Source organism: Penicillium cinerascens (genome assembly GCF_028974065.1).
Source record: "Penicillium cinerascens strain IBT 15544 chromosome Unknown scaffold_4_segment0_segment0, whole genome shotgun sequence".
Lineage (NCBI taxonomy): Eukaryota > Fungi > Ascomycota > Eurotiomycetes > Eurotiales > Aspergillaceae > Penicillium > Penicillium cinerascens.
Genome location: NW_026695297.1, coordinates 1804180 through 1826777, shown reverse-complemented (window position 1 = coordinate 1826777; position 22598 = coordinate 1804180). Strand labels below are relative to the sequence as shown.

Here is a 22598-nt window from a genome sequence, read left to right as displayed (position 1 = left end):
AGGTCGCGTCGGAGCCAGCTTTGAGCTTTGAACTCTATCCAACTGCAAGTCACAACTTAGTACGAACAATAACCTAAGTCATTGAAGATGCAATCAATAAAGTCCTTCCAAGACTTAGACCGGAATGCAAAATAGTCCTCCACTTTTAGATCCGAGCTCCGTGTAGTCCGCTTTTACTCCGCGTTTATTCCGCAAGTACTCCGCGGCCCAATCTTGAAAAATAAGAGCGCTGGCGTAGTTCATTATCAATTTTGAGCGTGTGCTGACAGGTGACAGGAATAATTAGCATTGTTCTCTTCAGATACCCTTCCGCATGACTCGTTCTGATACCTAATTGCACATTTGACATTTACTTCACGGATAAATTGATATCTCGGACTAGCAATAGTTCTGGGTCCGCATTATGAGCTCCACGTCAAATGTTCTGTCAAGGTAAGTTCTTCCAATACTTGACCTTATGGAGGATTCCCCTCATAAAAACATGTAAACCATGTTAGATGACTTACACCTACGTTAAAATTTCTGACATTTCTCTCCTGGGTGCAAGTATCTGTGGCTGGCTCTATTTCCTTGCATGGTCTGCCTCTTTCTACGCCCAGCCGCTATTAAATTGGCGCCATCAATCAACAAAGGGGCTGTTGATTGACTATCCACTACTGAATGTCTGGGGTTTTGTCTGCTATGTGAGTTCTGTCGGATCTCAATCGTGATCGCAAACGACGCAAGTCGAGCACATACTCATTTCTTTGTCCAGACCGTCAGCATATTTGTACTCCTTCTCTCGCCAACCGTAAAAGCCCAATATGTCACGCGGCATCCCTCTCACCCAGATCCAACAGTACGGTGGATCGATCTCGCATTCGCAGTCCATGCGTTGCTGCTGTCCCTCTTGACCCTCAGTCAATTCAAACCTCGTCTCTGGAGGTGGCACGATCATCAGAATGCAACAGGTCTAGAGTTTAACAACGCGAGACCTGCTCGGACAGTATGCTGGCTGTTAGCGGGAGCTGGCCTAGTGGTGATAATAAGTATTGCCGCCGCGACTTTAGGGGAGAGCAGCGGCGAAGGGCACCCTCGCTGGCTATTTTTAGATGTTGTACGTGTGATGTCTCTTTTCTTAATCCCTTCATACTTTCTGGGCCCCGACTGATCCTTGCCATACGTTATGCGATGCAGCACCTTGGTATCGAAAAGTGATGAAATCAGAAGTTGACCTTTTCTACTCACAGATTACGACCCTGTCTCTATTGAAAGTCCTTCTGACAATCGTGAAATACGTTCCTCAAGCACTATCGCATATCCGCCAGCGCTCAACGTTTGGTTTCTCCATCACCCAAGTGCTGTTAGACACAACTGGCGGAATTTTCAGTCCGACACAACTTTTGCTTGATTCGATTGATTCTGGGGATATATGGAATGGCGCAGCCAGAGCGATAACCGAAAATCCAGGAAAGCTGGGCCTAGCCTGCGTCAGCTTGGCCTTTGACGGGCTATTCGTTATACAGCATTAAGTGCTGTACGGACCCGTGGATCTGTTGCGGAATAAGTCTGAAATTCATGCAGATGACGAGGAACGAAGGCCCTTGTTAGGTTAGGAATTGTCAGCAGATAGACAGGCGTTGGACTTTTGGGGGGAAAATCGCGATGTTAAAGATGCGAACTCAATTCGAATAACGGAAAGCTAGGCTATTCAAGGGTCTCTTATTGGTACGCGCGAGGCTTCTAGACGGAATTACACCGAGTTAGATGGAGCAAGAGACCAGAATGATCGCAATTCAAGCTTGTGAATATGATTCCAAAAACTGAGTCTCGTACTTGAAGTTCGACTATCTTTGATGATCAACAGTTCTATGCCCTGCTAATGAACTTCAGCTATGGAAACAAGTAAAGTGTAATGAGTGTCGCGTGCGGGCGTGCCTAGCAGATCATGACTAATTGAAGAAAGAATACATGATGAAGGACAGATTGATAGCCAGGATCCGCACCGACCGCGGCAGGGAGCGGAGTAGACCGGAATAACTTCACAAAAGGCCTCCAAGCCGGATGAGACATGAGTACTCCGGAGGTCTCGATAGCGGTGAAGTGCCTTTAGTGCCCGCTTCAGGGAATGATATTCTGGGCCGGAGTTCCGCTCTCTGACTACCCAAGAATATTAAGATCCGACCTCTCCCATATTGCCGGAGTCGCTCAGTCATCTAACAACAAGAACATCCTCTAGGAGAGGGGAACATCAGATTCACGTTGATTTACTTCAAGTCATCATCAAGTCCCGGGATTGGTCTCTCGATCTGCCAGCCTGCGCCACGGTGCTTCTCGGGCTGTTATATCCTTCACTCCGAACTAAAGAAGTCTTGTGACCATGCTAACTGTTAGGCCAGTGCCTGTAAATTGGTCAGGATCTTAGATACAGACAAAAATAATTTAAGGGAATTGATACAGCGAACCCCCCCTTTGCTAGGTGTACCGAGCTTTCGACCTAGGTGTAGTGACCTGTAATCTGGGAAGGGGGGGATTGGTAGTATCAATCCTCTATATCGAAGTGGGATAGTCACAATTGCCATTTTGTCATAGTACTAGTAGCAGACGGGTCGACTTCAGTGAATCACAACCGCTAACACTGGCTCACGAAGGCCAGGTAATACCAAGCACGCAAGGTGGGGCACATAAAGAGTCAATCACTTGCTACTGTCAGACACCTAGCCAACTTGAAAACTGAATTGAATCTAAATATGTGTCGACTGTTTCCAATAGAAACAGGGGGACGTAGGACCCACACCGCGCCGGACGTTGGGACTGTTCCAAAGGTTGTCTTCAAGTTCCAGATGACCGAAAACATCACAATCGATAACTATCCTGTCGGAAACGTTTATGTAATCCCAGCGCACGGAGACACGATTTGCAAGTACGAGTATGTGACACCTAGTATCCCACATTCTCGCCTATCCACGCAGTAGTATTCAACCACCCGGAAAGATCAAAGTTGTCTAATGTATTGCGATTGAGCAAGTCACTGTTTGCAAATCCGGTAATATCAGGTCCTGTTTGCATGAATTGCGAAGCTGAAAAGGGCGTTTCAGGATCATCGTAAGACATCGACGCAGGGAGGGTCATATCTGGCCTCGTGCCAGACAAGGAAGGTGGTTCGTCGAGCATACGATCCACGGTGCGAGATATAGATTGTGCGGCTTGCAAACATGTGTTTTCTATAGTCTCACCCACATCGCGAATACTCTCAAGATACGAAGTGAATACCATAAGGCTTCGGATCACTGCAGAACGACTCAGGCTGTGTGGTAATGGCTGAGTCTGAGTTCTAGCCCCATTTTGTATAGCTGCCACTAATGTAGCGGCGGTAGGAAGACCGTAATTGACGACCTATAGGTTGTCAAAATTATATTAGAATAAATTTACACTATAGAACCACTCACGATGTTAGGGAAGTCGTGGTTTAGAAGCACTGCTTTATCACGCGATTTACCTAGCTGTACAACGACTGCGACGATCTCTGCTGAAATAGTAAGTAATGCTGGAGTAGGACTTTGTGTGCTCCTTTTAAGGAGGCGGTGTATCTGAAACTCATTTTGTAGATATGACAGATACACAATAGTGAGCATTAGGCAGACAGTAGCCTCGAGATCTGATGTCCAGCACTCGTGTATGTACTTAAGATGCTCTGGCAATAACTTCCATGATTGCTGACATCTCTCTGAAAGATCCCTATTGCTTTAGTTAGGTTATAAACTTATTAACCTATAAAATCCTAGGGTACTTACATTAGTTTAGCTTTATTCTCAGCTGTGAATTGACGAAATGGAAACTCTAAAGTCTCTTCTCGGAAAACGCCGAGAATATAACGTATCCTCGCCCAAGTTGAACTAGCGAAGCGAGCTATAGGACTCCATCCCTCTGAGTCTAGTTGAAGTCCTATCTGCTCTGCTTTGGTTGAATCTGCTAGAAGCTCATCATCGAGAAGGTCTAGCGGCATTTTGCAATCAGAGAAGCGCCTTAGTATTCTTGGAGGTCTTTCAAAGAATGTGCAGACCAACTTATCAACATGATAGGCCGCGGCAAATGTTCTACGCCGACACTCAGAGAGAAAGAATGGTATTTTGCCAGCGTGATTAGACTCTCGATGAATGCCAAGAGCATATACATCAGTTGCTAGGTCACCTAGCCGACGCCATACATTGGAACCTATTGTGTAAAGATATTTTATTAGTAATGTATAGCGGATATATCTATAAGCGTACCCCTTCCGTGACTTACTTGCATCTCCTTGTATTGACATCGTTAGTAAGAGATTTTCATATGCCAACCACGCCATTAGGTCATTAACCCCCGGGGCGATTTCACGAGCAATCTGTAGGCAGCATGTACTGCACCGGAACATAGTATATACGAATGCATCCTGTGGATCATATTTACTATGGCCAAGCAGACATGACCGCCCTGCGAGCGCAAATATCAAGCCGACGGCCTCGAGGCGAAGATTCTGATCAGTATACGATGCACAAAACTTTGTCGACGTGTAGGTTGAATCGAATTCGATAGTGGCCGATGTCGATTGGACAATGCTTTCCGCGATCTCCAGAATCCTGTCTTCGCATTCGACCACGTCGGATGGCGAGGGCTGTATGCCGACTCCGTGCGTACGAAGTGCCGAAAAAGCTGGCATCATAAGTGCTCTAGGTACTAGGACCGCATGGCTATGAGCATAGTACTCGTTGAGTAGCTTCTCTACCATATCGAGATGCTGAAGTTGAACCAGCATCTCTACTGTAACGGCAACTTGCTCGGCATGAATAGCTGCTGGGCTTGCTCCTAGGCCGGGCAGCCGAAATCCTGGATCATGGGCATCAGAGGCAACCGATGGCCACGGAAGTGAGGCTCGGTGTTGGGCATATCGATTGTTGAAGGGAGGAGGGCAGTCTGCTGTGGTCTCGGTAACAACTTGGCCGAGATCCACAAGGGTAATCTGCGCTTCGGCCACGGCACCCAACGCATGTGGTCTTGTCAATGGAGCTGGATGATAGAAACAGGTCGATGCCAACCCTCGAATCTGACATCGGTTGCAAACCGGCCGAGTGTGGTCACAGCGATTCTTCCTTCGCCGGCAATTTTCGCACGAGGCGAGTCTGCCGTTCCTCCGGTTTGTGCTTGTCATGTCAGTGTTCCTCATGCGTTGAACTGGTACAACATGTATATATTGAGCGACAAGATACCACTGGCAGATAAGCTGCAGACTGTGCGCGCGGTGTCATTCCCATCATCCATGGATACAATTCATAGATGTGGAAAATGAAAGGTGGCAGCATTACCCCGCACCGGCGTCGCCGTGGCCCGTGGGGCGAGAATAATTAATTGTGTGCTCCCTGCAAGCTAAAAAGAAAAACAAGGAAGTTGGAAACATGGTTCATAAGCCTGTGAGCGTATGGGCTGCTTCCGGGAAGTGATTGGCAGTATTCTCTACCCATCAGCGCATAGACCTAGCACTCACCCGCCCCGCGGGTCCAAAGTCAGGAACCTCCACCCGCAGGCCCGAGGGTCAGGGTCCAACCTCACCGACCCTGACCCTGAATCTGACCCTACGAGGGTCCCTTGAGGGTCACCCCCGGAGGGTCCAACCGATCCGCATATCACATACTTTACCTATTTAGGACACGCCTTACTACTTTGGGATGGATGACTAAGTGGATTGACACCTAAAATATGCCCTTTCTGCCTAAAACGTGACTTTTTTCCTAAAATCAGTCACGTGGGGACCCTGAGGGTGACCTTGAGGGTGACCCTCGGAGGGCCGGGCACCTAAATGTGCGACCTTCAGGGTCCGGAGAGTCACCCGCGGGTGAGTGCCAGGTCTATCAGCGCAGATGTAACCAGAGACAAACACACATATTTAGAGTAGAGCTTGGTAAAGAGATACCTACTCGAAGCTTTTCCTAATCGACTACCAGAAGACTGCTGCGTGCTCAGTGCTCATATCAAGCTATCGCGACGTAAGGTTGGGATGGCGCTGTCTGTGGCAGGGGTAAATGCACCTGCTCTTCTGTAGCATTATTGTAGTATTGATCTGTTTAGGGGCTAGATTGAGACAAAAAAAAGCCCTTTGATTGCGGGTCATGGCGCATCGAACCGCGGCTCGACTATTTACAGAGCATGGCAGGGGTATATGTGGTGAAGTTTTAACTCCCTGTTATCACATCACATTTGTCATCGGAGAATCAAGGGGCCTAGCCAATATATCAGCAATTCTTTATCAACCTCCAAATTTACCCATCATATTCACTTTTCTACATGCTGTTAGATAATCAACTCTTCTTACCATGATTTGTCTGATCGCTTTCAAGTAGGGTCTTCCCAGTTGTTTAAGGTTGTCCAACCATATCTGGTCCAGCATGCCATTGCCCGCCAGACATGATCAACTGCCCCGCTTGACTGGCCTAATCAATTGGGAATGTCTCGGCTCATTGGTAGACGGAACCGACGCAGAACTGGCGTCGACAGTCGAAGACCGCAGCCTACCAATCCTCGGCACAGATTCGTTACCATTGCCCCGTGGCATTCTCGATGCCGCCAACAGGAGGAAGCTTTCTCAAGATGCTGACCAAACGCAAAGCTTTGTGCGACTGCTCCCGGGCCCCCCCTGATGCGGCTCTCGAGCCTTTTCCACTTCAGTACATGCGAAGCCCCTCGGACACAGTTTCTCCTCGAGGCCCATCCAGTGACCAGAGTATGAGTGCCCGTTTGCAGCAGTGCCAGCATGCTTTGCAGTTGTTGGGTTTTCCTTCAGTCGACGCCTTTGTTCTCGAATACTATACAGCACGGTTCGGACCCGGGTCGCGAAGATCAGGTGTGGAACAGCGCGAAGGTCTGAATACGCTAGATCGTCTGGCTATGTTGTTGCAGAATGAGTCACCACGAGGGGATGCTATGGACACGGGTGGTTTACAACGGGATATCGAAAAGTCTGCTCGCGAACTTTGCATTGCAGAGCTGCGAGACATTGACCACAAATTATACGATCCCGATAAAGCGGAACACCAAGTGAGTGAGGTCCTCCAGCTCGCAGTTCAATATGGACGGCTGACCATGGAACTTAATAGTTCCCACAAATATATAAGTTGTTATACGATATGCTGACGGTGGTCGGATGTCGGCCCGACTTGGTTGATGCGACGGTCCGAAGCTCAATCCAGGGGCTGTTGAGTACTAGTAGCAAGTTGTCGTAAGAATACAGTAAATGGCCATGCCAGATTCAATTGTTTTGAGGGAATATGTAGTCCCGAGTCATTAATTCATATCTGTGCCAATCAGGATCGTGTCAGTCATATCGAGAACACCTTCGTGTTGAATAACAGGCTTGAGCGGCTCCAAAATATGAGATGGCCCTTCAATTGAGACTTCGTCAAAATTATTGTCGAGCTCATGCTGTAAGCTATTTTTAATCTGTGTTTGAGGCGCTATACGCGGTACACCTTAAACTCATGACGTAGGATGCTACATTGATAAAACATTGCAAATGGTTTCAGAGAATAACGAATCTTGCTTGGAAGTAGGGGCTGCAGCTTTCTGCCAAATAGATTTGCTGCATTTCATCACATGCTCAGATTCGTGCTTTCGTCCGTTACTACCGAGCCGCCTCCGTTATTACTGACATCCCGCTTGTTGAGCTCCGCATCTTCTGCATTATACTTTTGAAAAAGTAACCAAAACACCACCGATGCGAGGCCAATAGCGGCTGCGAGGGCGGCGTACATCCAGACAAGATAAGGATTATGTGCAACTGGGTACAAGGCGAAGCCTAGCACTGCACCAACGCCTGACATAGAAGATAAAACGGCCTGAACTATCGATTTCATCTTAACGAGAGCGATAACTGTTAGTAAATATCTCGGATCGGAAAGGGGCAGAGCTTCTGACATTATCCGGGGCTTTGTTGTACGCATATTCTTGGCTCACAACATCGAAGAATACTTCTGCTAGACCGTCTAAGACGTAGACCGGTACTTGGAGCCAAACACTAACTCGGTTCGGAATTCTGCCCCCGTCTGACGTAGGACACTCTAACGCGTGTTTAAAACATGGCCCTCTTGTATAAATGACTTGCTGGATACCGGCGCAATAGGCAATTGCGATGGCTTCTATAAAGAAGCCAACTGCCATATGGTTAACTGGCGGAGACTTAATGTGTAGCTTGCGTAAAGTCGGATAGAGTACGTTGGTGACTAGCGGTAGTAGGACGAGCACAGCGATTAGATTCAATGTTGGGAAAAAGTCGTTCGGGAGGCCGTGAGTTTCCATTTGAGCCGCTTGGGAGACGAGGTTATTATTTATCTGTAGATGACAGACCCACAAGATAGGATAGAATGCAAAGATACGGCATGCTATAAGGCCGCGCTGTAGGTCCGTCACAAACTTATCGTCCCAATCGACTGCATACGTTTGACCTTGCCGCCGTGCAGCGTCCATATTAAAGCCGTTCTTCGCTGCACATAACATGATTCGAAAAGCTGTAGGCAAGATATTCCCACTAGGGGGTCACTTGACTAAGATAGTTTTTAGTATTATCTTATATTAGGTTTTTAAATTAGGACATACCAATCTTATTTCGACATAGGACTAGCGTGAGCAACGATAAGCAAAGAGCACAAGAAGGAAGCAGAAATGCCGCCCAGAATCCGATATCTTTCTCAATATAAGTTGTGGCAAGCGCAGATAACGCCCCGATATTTATAGCCCTTTTGAGACGAGGTCAGCTTAATGCGGTACCTATACCTCCTTAGAGTTGAACTGAGTCTTCCATCACTCACCAATAGTACGCGTGATATATTTTTTCCATAGTAAGGTCACGATCAATTATGACACGCTTACCGTTTGGCTTGGCCAAGATCTTTTTCTCCCAATTGGTGTACTGATCGGCTATATAACTTCTCGTTAGTGATTACTTAGCGGGAAAATATGAAAGAACAGACCCATCAAAGGTGAAACGCCTGACTTCGCACCCCCCAGGCCAATACTCATTAGGATGATGCCGACCAAGAACCCTGGAAGGCCTGCGCCTGCGTCCAAGGATGATGGTATGGACGTCATGGTTAAGATAAACGCCCCGCTTACATAGATGCTATGCCCTTTATGTTAGCTAAGATCAATAAAATCCGGTTATGACATATTCTGAGTCCTGACCATAAGAAAAACAGGATCCCTCGATAGCGCCCGAGGAAGCAATCAATAATAACGCTAGCGAATAGCGGCATGGTGTATAGCAGAAACGAAAACATGTATGATAGATTACTAGCCTTGCTCTGGCCCAATCCGAGTGCGCCGGGTCGCAAAGGATCATGTCGCTGATTCTGAAGATAATTTTCTGCGCTGAGGTCAATGGACGGGAAGATGAAAATCATATGCCACCTACACTCACGGAATGGTTCACGAATTCCAAAGAAGGCGAAGCGCTCGAGTGTACTGATCAGTATGACAAGCCATGCCGAAACGGGAATTTGGTCTGCAACCCGAGGTAGATCTTCATCTTGATTGCTCGTTTCGTTCGTTCCGTCCGAGCTCAGCGTCTTTTCATTTGCGGGAGACAATTGCCGTGTGATTCGAGTGTCTACCTGCAGACAATTCCCAACCTCGAGAACTTCCGCCATGGACGCTAAATTCTGCACTTATTTCTTTTCTCGCCGTTTTCTGAGGTACAATGCAAGCCAATTGCGGCGTATTCAGGGTCAGCGAGAAGACGAGTCAACGATAAATCAAGTCGAGTCGGCTGTGAGGAAGTAGTAGTTTCTGAAGGCAATTTTGGCGATAAATTCTGAGTCAAAGGAAGATGCAAACTGAATGTGATGGCCTCTCAATGTGGCAGTCACTGTATTTGAATATATCATAGATGTTATGTTTTCACTAACAAAGCTCCGGAGTAAGGGCGGAGTAAAGTGCTGTTATAGGATTAGTGATTCCGCTAGACAACCGAGAAGCCTTTAACCCGGTAAACTACTCCGCCACGAACTGGTTACTTGATGACCTGACGTATGAGAAGGTGGAGAAACAAACAAGGGAAATTAAAGGCAAAATGGGTCGAGTGCATTCCAAATTTGTCACGCGATCGAAATCGCCCACGCATTGGCACTTGGTAGCCTCGCTAAGGTCGTCCACTAGACCTAGATTGAATCGGTCTGAATTAAATACTAGTATATTGGTGTTTGGATTGACGTGGTTATAGATATTGGTAAATGCTTTTATCTTGTGGAATTGAGGCTGTCGGCACGTAGACCCCGACATAGGCTCTGCGCTTTCTTTGATGAGAATATTGCTGAGGCCGACATTAATCCCACAATAGCATCACGCTTGACTATAGCCCATTGCGAATATTGTGATGTTTTGGCTCGGCGGAGCTTCTGGAAGAGAAGTGAAATCTTTGGAACAGAATGGAAAAGGCGAAACATCTCGGTTGATTGATTTGCTAGAATCCACATGAGGATATCAACCCCCAAAAAACCTAACTTAGCGTGCCACGCCCGGTACTAATTCACAACACTCGTCCTGCGGGGAGTCACGACATAGCAATCTCGTTTACATGGCTGCTGTCTGCGAAGGTTCATCCACTTGCTTGAAACTTTCCTGCGAATTGCCGAATTCTTCTATCATTCTTGTGACAGTTGTGTTGCCCCCTGTGAGAATGATCCCGATGTTCCAATCTCGTTTTTGTGCAGCCAACTATTTACGAAATCCTTGATTGAACATAACTGTCGCAACTGAGACAGCGGAGCTTGGCTCTATCATTAATCTCATTTCTTCAGTGAGCATTCGCCAGACGTGCTTGATTTCCGGCTCGGTGGCGGTGTAAATCCCGTTGACGTGTTGACAGATTAGGTTGAAATTGCCTTTTGACGTGGAAGCTTGCAAACCGTCGGCGATACTGAATTGACTTCTAGGATCTGGGAGAATACCAGAAGCTACACCGTGCCGCAGGTCTGGCCCCCCCCCTCGCTCGGTTCGCACCCAAATACGATGAGGGTCAATGCCCCGTTTGTCGCGTCACCGACAGATGGCGAGAAGGCTGGCAGGTCGACTCTCTTCGTATCCCAGAAGTTTCATACGATGATATCTTCGATGACAAGGACCAGGTCAAGATGAATGAAGTGTATCTCACGATTTTTGATCACTTGTTGCACCCAAGCTCGTCTGGTCTGATCAAGATCACGAACATGCCACCACCGAACTTCGAAGATGAGCTGAATCATGTCGACAATTTGATCACGTTGATTCTTAAGAAGCTATTTGGTTCAGTTTTTGTCCACCCAACTCGTGGAAACGACAAGTCCTTCAACGTGTCTTCACGCGCCGCCGAGGCAGAGAAGCGCAAGGAGCTACCCAACTATGACACCGACCAGGTGCTGCTCCCACATGCTGATCACGCCTTCTACGAGCAGCCAATTCAAATTCAGGGCTGGTAAATTCTCGAGGGTACCAGTGAGAATACTTTTGTTTCTGTGCCCGCCTCGCTTGAAACTCTGAAGCAGGAAGCGCCGGAACTGTATGAGTCTCTGTTGAACACGCCGATGGCGCTTGGACGCGTTTCCGGTTTCTACGGCCAGGATGTATATCAGATGACTGTCGATACAGCTGTTTCAATGGTACCCGGCACCAAGGACTTCAAGCGCATTCGATGGCATCCTAATTTCATCGCTAACATCCTTGGGCCATACGATGGGTATTTGGAGGCTCGGCGCGCACAGCAGAAATTTCTCGAGATCATGCGTCGTCCAACACACCAGCTTAGCCTCAAACTTTCTCCGGGCGATATGTTCATCTGGGATAACTACCGTGTACTTCATGGACGTGAGAAGGTTCATGACACTCCACGCACCGGTGTTGGCCAGACTGTTTCCGAGCAGGTCGTTCACGACAATTACAGAGCCCTAGTGATTGAGTTGCTCCGTGATCGAATCAATGATCAGTGGTTGGTGCACTTGCCCATGCACCAGTTGAGAGAGGTACTGCGGTTGTTCCAGGAGGAACGCTATAGCCCCGCCAGTTGAGCTTGGAGCCTCACCGATCGAGCTTTTGGTGTTGCTAGTGGATGTAACGCCTTCTCGGCTGCTTTGTTACTGCGAATGACACGTTGATTTTCTATATTTGTAGAGGAGTCATCCGTCATCTTAAAGAGTGGTAATATCTATATTCTCGGTTCTAAAACAATTCCCATGCCGATTTATACACATTTTTACGCCCTTTGACACCAACAGATCTCGCTTCCTTTTAACGTGGTGCTATGCTACTCCCCTTCCAAACACCGCACCCTCCACCATCGGCTAGGCTGCTTTTTGCTTTGCAATCGTGTGAGAGCGCTAGGGGATGCCAGCCACGTGCTTCTGACTTTGCTCACCCTTTAGAGCCAAGCCAATCACCACAATCTTGGCGGTCGCGGAATCCGGCCGCAGCTGACAAGGTGCAATTCTCAACACTTGCGGAACCCGGCCGCAGCTGATAAAGTGCGATTTTCAGCACTTGCGATGACAAAGTCGCATCGGGCAAGTCTCACGTCATATGTAACTACATAATAAGTTGTAAAGCAACAAGCAACAAGAAAGAAAAATAAAAGCCCTCCCAAACCCCACCTTCTTTAGGCGCGCCCCGTACATAAACCACCCGCTGCTACCCTGGCCCTAATTTTTTTTCCCGTGGCAATCGCAATCGATAAGTCTCGGCATTTCCGACCTCTCCTTCTTCACCTCTTAACTGCGCCAGAAAACGGCCCAATCGGTCTTCGCCATGGGTGAAAATGACCAGGAGAAAGGCCCTGAGATCAGTCTCGCTGCCAACGAGCAACCTATCTACGCGGCTCGCCCGAAATGTTTCACCTCGACGTTCCAGGAGTGTCTCTTCGTCTTGACGGCTACCATGGCTATCGGGCAACAGTCTTTTTACCAGGGCTGTATCGTCGGTGTGACGGCATCTATAGGCTCGGATTTGAATATGAACTCTGCCGAAATTACTTGGATCAACGCTGGTGCCTCGTACGTACCTCTCTCTTGCAATCCTCGATTGGAGTTATATCCAATCCGAGATCACATTCTCTCCCTGAGCTGGGCCTCACTAACTCTATTACCTACAGTCTAAGCAGCGGCGCATTCCTCCTAACATTCGGCAAACTAGCCGACATGTTTGGCCGCAAAATACTCTTCACAATAGGCATGGCAGGCTTCACACTATCCCTGCTCGTCGCCGGCTTTGCCACAAATGCAATCTACATGGATGTCTTCTCCGGCATTCTGGGCCTATTTGCCGCCGCCGTAGTGCCACCAGCCGTCGGCGCTCTCGGCGCCGTTTATGAAAAGCCGTCGAAGCGCAAAAATCGCGCCTTTGCATGCTTCAGCGCTGGAAACCCGCTTGGTTTCGTGGGTGGTATGATTATTTCGGGCGTTGCGTCGCATGAGTACAATTGGCGTGCTAGTTTCTGGGCGCTTTCAGTTGTCTATGCGATCTTTACGGCGTTGACGATTTGGACTGTCCCTGCCGATGACTTTGCCAGGACGCCTGTTAGTGTTGAGGCACTTAAGAGGTTTGATTTGTTGGGGACAGGGCTGGTTATTGTGGGCTTTGCTTTCTTTTCGAGCTCGCTTTCGTGAGTACTCCGAGGTCACTGTATGGATTGTCCCTTTACTGACAGTTCTATAGATTAGCGGGCGATGCACCCGACGGCTGGCGAACTGGCTACGTTCTCGCCTTGTTTCTCGTCGGCTTCTTCCTCCTGGTCGCGTTCATATACTGGCAATCAGTCGCAACCAATCCCCTGATGCCACTATGGGTATGGAAAGACCGCAACTTCGCCCTCCTCATGGCAACACTCTGCCTCGGCTTCATGGGTTTCTCCTCCATGAGCTTCTATCTCTCCCTCTATCTCCAAGAAGTGAAGCACCTCACCGCACTCGACATCACAGTGCGTCTGCTCCCAATGGTCATCAGCGGCGTGCTAGTTAACGTCGTGTGCGGCCTAGTCATGCACCGCGTCAGCAACAGGCTCCTTACCGGCATTGGGGCCCTGGCATACACAACCTCCTTCTTGATCCTCAGCTTCATGGAAGAAGACGCCATCTACTGGGCTTTCATCTTCCCGGCGATCACCCTTGTCGTCGTGGGCGCTGATATCCAGTTCAACGTGACTAATATGTATGTCATGTCTTCCCTGCCGCCTTCGCAACAGTCTATTGCCGGTGGGATTTTCAATACTGTTTCCAAGCTTTGCAATAATCTTGGTCTTGGTATTGCTACTTCGGTTCATAGTGCTGTTATGAATCAGATGACCGAGAGCACGCCGGCCATTAAGCCTTATTTGGCCGTTTACTGGTTTTCTGCGGCGGGGGCTGGACTTTCGCTTGTCTTGGTCCCGTTCTTGACAATTGGGACTCAGGGTGGACAAGGTCCCGAACCGAAGCAGTCTGTGACTGGTGACGTCGGGGGCGAAAAGACGGCTATTGTTGATTCTTCGGCCCCCGAGACGAGAGCGGGGTCTCCTACGGAGGCATTCAAGACATAATGCTTTAAAAGGATGACTCGGTTGGCCAGATGCCTTGGGCCAGAAGTATATAATTTGTTTCTTCGGAGTGTTTCCGAAGATAGACATACTTAATAGACATAGACTGCATAAACAGCGATGAATTGGCTCTAGCTTGACAAAAGCTCCTCGAGCACACTTAACAAACACAGCTTGTTGATGCGTACAACCCATAGGTGCTATTAACTCCTGAAAGCCCATAGTCTCGATTTCCCATCCGGGACACAAAGAACTAGCTCTATGCAGCCTTAAAAACGCCATGACCCACAAACAACTTCCGTTCCAGCTAGAGCACCAATCCCTAATCAAAAAGAGGTCCCAAACTAACAAGACTAAACCTCAGATCCGGATTCCCGCCAGCCGCCTCCGTGCTCAAAAACCGCCTCACCCCCAACCCAAGTGCTTTCTCACTCAACGCATCCTCGTCGCCAAGCTGTCCCCTCGCCAACGGCCCCTTCCTCCGTCCATCAAGCTCCCAAAGCATCCCATCAGCACCCTTCACAAATGCCACAAAATGCAAATCAACGCTAGCCTCCGCCTCCGGTGCAGCCGTATCCCCCAACTTCGCTGCGCCCGCGTGCGCGCTTTCAAGCGCCTTACTTTCATAAAGAAGATCTGCTCGCGCGACGGGTGCTAGGTTCTCAGCTTCGCGGAGTAAGTTATCAAGGTCTGAGCCTGGGGTGATGTGTCGACGGGGTTCGCCGTTTGAGACGGCGTGCAGGAGGCCAATGAGACCGCAGGCATTGCGGATCGTTTGCTTGAACCAGGTTACTGGTTCCGACGGCCCTTTTCCTGTGTATTCCGGGAGGCTACTGTCTTCGGCCGTGCGGGATGTTTCGTAGGTACTACTGACTGGGAAGACGAGGAGGAGGGCGTGCGAAGGGCGGGGGACGAAGGCTAGGAGGTCGGGTTCGTCGATTGAGAATACGTCTGTGAAACCTAGGCTTTTGGGGAGGCCGAGTTGGTGGACCAGGTGGGACATCACTTCGGGGTTGTTTTCTGAGGTGTGTTAGTTGGGTGTTTTTTGGGAGGCATGTGCAGACGTACCGAGGGGCACGAAGGCCTTTTGGGTGTTAGGGACGTCCGGTGAGTCGGTCATTGTGAAGATGTATGGAGTGCGGAGAGGAGGGGTATCGGGGAATTGTGTTGGTGTGAAGATCAAAATGAAGATGCGGGTGGCGGATGTTGCGGGGTCGGCGATGTTCTCCACACGAGCTTTAGTCACCCCAGGCAGAATACCGAGGTTGTGAGCGTAGCAGAAATCCAAGAATTACTCTTACAACTTATCCCCAGTCACTGTTATTATCTTGACGGCCACGATAAAAGGTCTCTCGGCGGAAATAACTCGCTTGAGGCATAGCGTTCTTTCATCAACTTCAGCTTCAACGCTTCCTTTCCTTCAGCTCTGATATCTTTCGAGCATCGCAATGGCCTCGATCTTATCACCGCTATATCATGTCTATGATCTGATTCAGAGCTGTCTGGGAATCAACAGCACCTTCGTCTCCGAGCAACACGTCCCCGGCACTGATCTGACAGGGAAATGGATCATCATATCCGGATCCAATAACGGCGTGGGATATGAAGCCGCCAAATCATTTGCAACATGGGGCGCAAACCTGATTCTCGCCTGTCGCGAGCCACCTGCATGGGAGCAACACCCCACAGCTGCCGTGAAAGAATGCAAAGACCTCGCGAAGGCACACGGCCATTCATCGACGATCGAATGGTGGGAGATTAATATGGCAGATCTCAACAGTATCGAGATCTTCTGTCGAAGATGGCTGAAAGCAGACCGCCCCTTGGACATACTCTGCAACAATGCCGGCCTTGCGGCTGCCGCGAACAACACCTCGACAATGACGACGGATGGGTTCCAGCTAGTTCACCAGGTTCGCCTTGTCCTAGCCTTTTCTCGTAAACTCACACTAAACGCCTAGGTCAACTTCCTATCCCACGTCCTACTAACCCTCCGACTTCTCCCATCTCTAGCCCGCAGTGCAGCACCTCGCATCATCTGCACAACATCATCCCTCCACCACTTCGGATACTTCGACCTGGACCACTTCAACGGTGGTCCAAAGATGAGCGGAAACGCGTATGCAAACAATAAGCTCTATTTCCAGATGTGGGTTGCAGAGCTACAGTCTCGACTTCTCAAGCACCCTGAGTACCTCCACATCACAATCAACGGGGTCCATCCCGGTTTTGTGGCTTCGAACATCTGGAATACCCTCGAGCGTAGGGATGGGGCTGGTCTAGCTCTCAATTTTCTCCTGCGTTATGTTGCTATTACGCCGCAGCAAGGTAGCTTGGCTATTACTAATGCGGCAACTAATCCGGTGTTTGGTCCGGATCCTAAGAAGCAGGGTGTTGGAGTGGAGAATGCGAGGGGTGGAGGGTTGTATATGAATCGTATTTGGGAGGCGCCATCGCAGTGGCATTGCGCTGATCTGGATACTAGGTCGAGGCTATGGGTTAAGTTGGACGAGGAGCTCCATCTGGAAGAAAAGGGCCTTCTGGATGTTCTGGGTCGCTGACGATGTTTTTCAAACCTTCACATATGGATTTGATGCCGAAATTCAACAACTCTGATTATCATCACATCCTATGACGGCCAAACCACTGGACCCGTCAAGTCCCCGTCTTTTATTTGGCTCACTCTCTACATGTCCACTTGATTCCCTTGTTAACTTATATACTGTTATCTTCCTTTGTCTGCATTCTCTACGCATAGTTGTTTGATTGAACCTCTCAGTGCATCGAAATCCTGTTCAACTTTTCCACGCAATCAAGATGAGAAGAGTATCTGTCGAGTTTCGTATATATCACTTAGAAATAGGTCAACATAGAGAAACAATAGAGACCAAGAAATCAGTAGATGCAAAATTGCTTTACGAAGATTCAAATAATCACAAGCCTATGGCTTGATCTGCTTTCCTGGTCATCAGGTTTCTCCGGCTAATTTTGCTGTGGGCTTGCGTGCTTGCCTACTGTACCGAGGTAAATATCATAGCGCACCAATTTCCAGCCGAGCGGATCGGATCTCAAACATGTGTGTCGCCAAGACAACATGTTCTTCCTTAGGGGCGCCGTTGCCAGATCCGTCTCTCCACCTTTCCCCCGCCTTCTCCTCATTCTCTTCCTGTACAGGTGCTCTTACAAGCGCGAAATATGGGGCCACCGCATCTTGGCATCGCCGAGCCTATCAACGCCAACATTCTGGATGTTTTTGTATTTCTGTTTTCCTTGTATTCGCATACCTTTTCAACTACATAGATCGTCCTCACCATACGCTCGAATATGTCACTCCCTGAACCTCTTTGATGTCGGATATGTGCATCCTTTGATATAATCCCTAAATAAATTTTGACTGACTTGAACAGCATCTTGCTGATCCTCGCCATCGCTCTATTTTTTCCCCCGATATAGCGTATTCAGAGAAAACAGACCACCCGTGGAGTCGACTCACTTTACATCCTGTGGAATTTGATTAGCGCCACTGAGCAGCTCGCTATCTATATCTACCTACGCTGTACTGAATACCATCTTACTGCACTCTCCCCCAAGTGCAGGGGACTGTTTTAGCCTTTGCCACTGTGCCTTGGTCACGATTCTTTTCCTGACATTGTGAGACTTGTTATATTTCCTAAAATTATTTGTGTAGGCTTTAATATTTTGTTCCTAGGTTCATCCAATTTCTTGTCTACAGCGACTGCAAGATCTCCCTAGTCGCTAGCTACACAAGCTTTCTCCTCATCTCGATCATTCCTTTAGTTATCGATTCTATCGCGCCGATCGACGATGAAGGTCGGAGATAGTTGTTAGCGATTTTCTACGCTCTGCATTCTATACTTCTTTATCCAATTATAATGGCTCTAGACGTCTTAAGTGTCTCCGTAACTTTTCCACATGTGCCGAGTTGCATGGTCTAGGGGTGCAAGCAGCCGTATTCACGTTGATCTCATTGGCGTGGATATGCAGTCTTCCATATCCTTGTGAGATGTTGAATGGTAAGATGAATTGGAATATCTTTTCTGTTTGGTACGGGGCTATCGGTTGGGTTATCGTGAACAGCTTTGTCTTCGCCCTTGGCCAGGCAGTACTTCTGGTGTTGGCCTTGCATCGCTCGTCTTCGGACAAAGTCGCTATACAAGGTGGCGAGATAGAGCCGCTCTTAGGGTAACGGGGAGAGGAATGAACATCGAGCTTTCATTAGTTCTTCCTCGAGTTCGAAATATGACTAGTGGCTCGCAATCGCTTCGTGTACCCTTTTCACTTGCTTAATTGGTTGTATCTTGTGTCCGGAATGGTAATAAGGGTCATGCCCACAGATCATCTGCGAAGCACAGACCAAAAGCAGGGTCCGTTACACCTACTAACCTATTAAACAGACTATTTTTGTAATACTTAGGTTGTAGCGCCGTCGGACTTCCTTTTCCAACGCTCAGGCCTCAATCTTCCCGTGCGGAGAACCCGCTCACCTTAACTTTTAAGACCGCAATTTACCAGGCCGTGAATGTGAACGACTACCTTAAGATAGGAGCCCCTCCTCAATAATGTCAAGGATTCTGGAAAATCTCATTTAGTAGACTTTTTGGGTTGACTCGGCTTGGCTTTTCATTTGTGGCTGTCTTAAATCTCATTGGGTTTAAAGAAAGAAGGCGTATTTTGCCCCTCAACAACCCGCCCCATGTTACCATTCCTTTATCTTCTTAGCGAAGAAGTATGAGCGCCCCGCCGGAAGGCGTGATAAGCCACGCCAATGAAATCTCAATAGAAGTTTCCACTAAGAAGTTTCCATCTAATCTTGTCTTACCATTTGCATGGTACCACACTGGTTGGGGCAATGTCTGACTCCTCGCCCCTTCGCCCAGCAACAAAATTCTAGAATTTTTGACTCGGTGATCAAGTCAATGTACCAGATACAAGATGAGGCCCAAGACAGCAGAGACGGATAAGTCGATATGCTAGATTGCGAGGTAGTAGTGCTAGAGCCAAAAGGGAAAATACCACAGCTTTAGTGTTACCGGGGCTGGCTATTTTGGCTTTTTGTGTTGTTTTCCCGGGGAGTAGAAACGCCAGTGTAGGTTTGTGTGGCTTATTTTGGGGCTTGATGTTATCATGTCGTGCTTGCTCGATACGGGCTTCTGGTAGATGCGTGGTTCGACGAGCCTGCATGGCTATAAGAGAGGCATGTGTTGCCACATGAAAGGCCGCTTGGCACATTCATTCCACACCCCGGCGGATAAACACGCAATATGTCGGCGATCCACTCCGACCCGGTCGTGGAGGGCGCCGTCTCTGTCTCCGGCAATGATGCTTTCGATGATAAGACCGCTGTCGACGTGATTATGACCAAAGATGATCCCCAAGTCACCACAACATCCTTCTCGGGATCTGGAGATGATGGCAACGAGGATGATCGCAATAGTGAAGACGTCATTATCATCACTGGCGCTGATGCCGCTGCACATCTGCTCCCATTGCGGGATGATGGTGACCCGGCTTTTACATTTCGAGGTATCGTTTTAGCGTCAGCTCTCGCGTGCTTCCAGTCGGTCATGTATCAGATCTATATGGTATGTGCACGACCTTGCTTGACCTCCACATGCTTGAGCTGACATATGTGCAGTTTAAACCGACCCTAATTACCATCCAAGGAACGTTCATCGTTCTCATCTCTTATTTTGTGGGCAGGGCATGGGCCAAGTTTCTCCCCCGCGGCGATAAATTTGAGGCCCGATGGAGGATGAAGCAAGGCCAGAGCCAGGGCAAACTCCCCCTATACATCACAATCCTCAAATTCTTTAACAATGGGCCGTGGTCATTGAAGGAGCACGCAATTTGCTCTATCACTGCCACAGGTGCTTCGAACGCCGCTACAAGTTCCCAGGTATTCGCAGCGCAGGAGATCTTCTATAATATGTCCCTGAGCCCGGTAACTGTTATTTTTGCCACCATTTCTATCGGCCTCTTTGGCTACGGAATCTGTGGAGTCATGCGTCCCATCGCAGTCTGGCACGTTGACGCCGTCTACTGGAGCACTTTGCCTACCGTCAAAGTTCTCCAGGGGCTTCATTGGCAGGATTTGAAGAATTCAAAGCCACTGAGATACTTCTGGTATGCTTTTACCGGCATGTCTCTCTACGAAATCTTCCCTGCATACATTTTCGTCTGGTTGAACTCTGTCTCTATTCCGGTATAGTTCCACTGAAACGATTCATTTGGACCCAGTTACTAACGTGTAATGATGAAGTGTCTGGCTGCCAGGAAGGCCACCGGTAACAAGGCTGCTCTCCTTACCAACCTCTTCGGCGGGTCCACTACCAATGAGGGACTCGGTCTCTTTACTTTCTCTTTTGACTGGCAATATGTAAGAGGTCAATTCCAGCATCGACCGGGTAATGAAGCTGACCGTCCTAGATCACCTCCTTCCAAACCGCTCTTCCTCTCAAGCTGCAAGCTCATCAAGCCGCGGGGTTCGTTGCTTGTTTTATTGCTATGATCGGGATTTACTACGGAAATGGCTGGAACTCAAGATCGCTTCCATTTATGTCTACAAATCTCCTCCTGGCCAATGGAACCTCATATCCCGTTGATGACGTCTTTGTTGGCGGTGTGCTCGATGAAACAGCCTTGGCTAAGTACGGTCTGCCTAAACTGACTGGAGCATTTGCGTTCTCCATGTTTATGGCTAATGCTGCCGTAAGTACAAAGCCCCTAAATTCCATATTCCATAGGATTTCATATTCTGTTCATGGGCTAATTACCTTCGAGATCGGCGCCCTTATTGTTCATTGCTTCCTTTTTTGGGGCAAGGATATCCACCAAGCGTTTAAAAAGGCCAAGGAAGGTCAGTTTGATGACCGCCATCATGCGCATATGGCCAAGCACTATAAAGAAGCGCCATGGTGGTGGTATGTGGTGATCCTTGTCATCAGCTTTATTCTAGGTCTTATTGTGGTCATTAAAGAGGACATTACCATTCCAGTGTGGGCATACATTGTCTCGCTGGTGGTCGGAATCATTATTTCGCCCTTTGTGAGTATATCTCCAAATTTAGCGCTTACGGAGTGGCACTAACAACATGACTTCCTGTCATAGAGTATTATCTTGTTTTCTCGCTACGGCAACGGCATTGCCACTAACAACCTGTCAAAAATGCTAGCGGGTCTTATGGTTCCTGGACGCCCGGTCGGCAACATGTATTTTTCTGCTTGGTCCCATAATGTTGTCAACAATGCGGTCAATCTGTCTAATGATCTGAAGATGGGTGAATACCGTAAGTGGTTCCCTTTCTAGCCCAGGCCAGTCCTAACCATTAAGTCTAGTCAAAATTCCTCCCCGGGTCATGTTCCTAACTCAAATCTGGGGCACTGTGCTTGGTGGGTTTATCAACTACGCTGTGATGATTTCTATCGTCAAGGGAAACAAAGCAATTCTCGTCAACGGCAACGGCAACTCTTCCTGGAGCGGTGCCACGATGCAGGCATATAACTCTGGCGCAACTTCCTGGGCTCTGGCTTCCTACCTTTACAAGATCGGCGGCCAGTACTCCATGGTACCCGTGGGTCTCGCTATCGGCGCTGCAGCTGTCGTCGTCCACCGTATCTTTTATCAAGTATGCAACCTCGATGCACTATTTCTTCATAAAATGACTGACCTATGTTGATAGTTCGTTCCCAAAATCCGCAATTTCGATGTTGCTGATATCAACATGCCCCAATTCATTCAATATGCTGGCTATATCCCGTACAACCAGAGCCAGACGTGTGTCCTCTTCAGCTGGGTCTTCGCAGGTTTCTATGTCCAGTACTACCTCCGCAACTACCGCCCACGCATCTTCAAGGACTATTCATACTTGGTGACCGGCGCCTTCGACGGTGCTAGTCTGACTGTGCTGTTTATTCTCTCTTTTGCGGTGTTTGGTGCCGGAGGTCCTTCCCACCCCTTCCCGTCTTGGTGGGGTAATAACTCTAATGGGAACTATGATTTCTGCCCTGTGTCTGACTAGGGCTAACGCAGCTGGAAGGGGCTGAAC

The 22598-nt window shown here is 48.5% G+C and overlaps 10 protein-coding genes across 10 annotated transcripts; 6 read left to right on the top strand and 4 right to left on the bottom strand.

Moving 5' to 3' along the window:
* Positions 1-388: 388 nt before the first annotated feature.
* On the top strand, positions 389-1511 carry N7498_008669 (cystinosin; the record flags this gene model as incomplete). The annotated part of the gene is made up of 4 exons (XM_058455731.1): positions 389-432; positions 498-683; positions 755-1100; positions 1177-1511. Exons 2-4 carry the CDS (start codon positions 498-500, stop codon positions 1509-1511), a joined length of 867 nt encoding a protein of 288 aa, XP_058305719.1. The 5' UTR covers positions 389-432.
* Positions 1512-2919: 1408 nt separating this feature from the next.
* Positions 2920-3985, bottom strand: N7498_008668 (uncharacterized protein; the record flags this gene model as incomplete). The annotated part of the gene is made up of 3 exons (XM_058455730.1): positions 2920-3375; positions 3429-3717; positions 3774-3985. The coding sequence occupies 3 exons, from the start codon at positions 3983-3985 to the stop codon at positions 2920-2922; spliced, it is 957 nt and encodes a 318-aa protein (XP_058305718.1).
* Positions 3986-6567: 2582 nt separating this feature from the next.
* N7498_008667 (uncharacterized protein) lies at positions 6568-7229 on the top strand (the record flags this gene model as incomplete). Its single annotated transcript, XM_058455729.1, has 2 exons — positions 6568-7044; positions 7104-7229. 2 exons carry the CDS (start codon positions 6568-6570, stop codon positions 7227-7229), a joined length of 603 nt encoding a protein of 200 aa, XP_058305717.1.
* Positions 7230-7595: 366 nt separating this feature from the next.
* On the bottom strand, positions 7596-9090 carry N7498_008666 (oligopeptide transporter; the record flags this gene model as incomplete). The annotated part of the gene is made up of 5 exons (XM_058455728.1): positions 7596-7859; positions 7921-8510; positions 8599-8738; positions 8811-8919; positions 8973-9090. 5 exons carry the CDS (start codon positions 9088-9090, stop codon positions 7596-7598), a joined length of 1221 nt encoding a protein of 406 aa, XP_058305716.1.
* A 31-nt stretch (positions 9091-9121) lies between these two features.
* N7498_008665 (uncharacterized protein) lies at positions 9122-9647 on the bottom strand (the record flags this gene model as incomplete). The annotated part of the gene is made up of 2 exons (XM_058455727.1): positions 9122-9128; positions 9184-9647. 2 exons carry the CDS (start codon positions 9645-9647, stop codon positions 9122-9124), a joined length of 471 nt encoding a protein of 156 aa, XP_058305715.1.
* Positions 9648-10573: 926 nt separating this feature from the next.
* Positions 10574-12038, top strand: N7498_008664 (Clavaminate synthase-like protein; the record flags this gene model as incomplete). The annotated part of the gene is made up of 3 exons (XM_058455726.1): positions 10574-10669; positions 10932-11390; positions 11463-12038. 3 exons carry the CDS (start codon positions 10574-10576, stop codon positions 12036-12038), a joined length of 1131 nt encoding a protein of 376 aa, XP_058305714.1.
* Positions 12039-12771: 733 nt separating this feature from the next.
* On the top strand, positions 12772-14536 carry N7498_008663 (uncharacterized protein; the record flags this gene model as incomplete). The annotated part of the gene is made up of 3 exons (XM_058455725.1): positions 12772-13016; positions 13115-13624; positions 13678-14536. 3 exons carry the CDS (start codon positions 12772-12774, stop codon positions 14534-14536), a joined length of 1614 nt encoding a protein of 537 aa, XP_058305713.1.
* Positions 14537-14855: 319 nt separating this feature from the next.
* N7498_008662 (ubiquitin carboxyl-terminal hydrolase) lies at positions 14856-15653 on the bottom strand (the record flags this gene model as incomplete). The annotated part of the gene is made up of 2 exons (XM_058455724.1): positions 14856-15553; positions 15602-15653. 2 exons carry the CDS (start codon positions 15651-15653, stop codon positions 14856-14858), a joined length of 750 nt encoding a protein of 249 aa, XP_058305712.1.
* A 328-nt stretch (positions 15654-15981) lies between these two features.
* On the top strand, positions 15982-17094 carry N7498_008661 (uncharacterized protein; the record flags this gene model as incomplete). The annotated part of the gene is made up of 2 exons (XM_058455723.1): positions 15982-16446; positions 16495-17094. The coding sequence occupies 2 exons, from the start codon at positions 15982-15984 to the stop codon at positions 17092-17094; spliced, it is 1065 nt and encodes a 354-aa protein (XP_058305711.1).
* A 2721-nt stretch (positions 17095-19815) lies between these two features.
* Positions 19816-22571, top strand: N7498_008660 (OPT family oligopeptide transporter; the record flags this gene model as incomplete). The annotated part of the gene is made up of 8 exons (XM_058455722.1): positions 19816-20136; positions 20190-20756; positions 20814-20930; positions 20981-21262; positions 21335-21598; positions 21662-21839; positions 21889-22178; positions 22233-22571. The coding sequence occupies 8 exons, from the start codon at positions 19816-19818 to the stop codon at positions 22569-22571; spliced, it is 2358 nt and encodes a 785-aa protein (XP_058305710.1).
* Between the last annotated feature and the right edge of the window lie 27 nt (positions 22572-22598).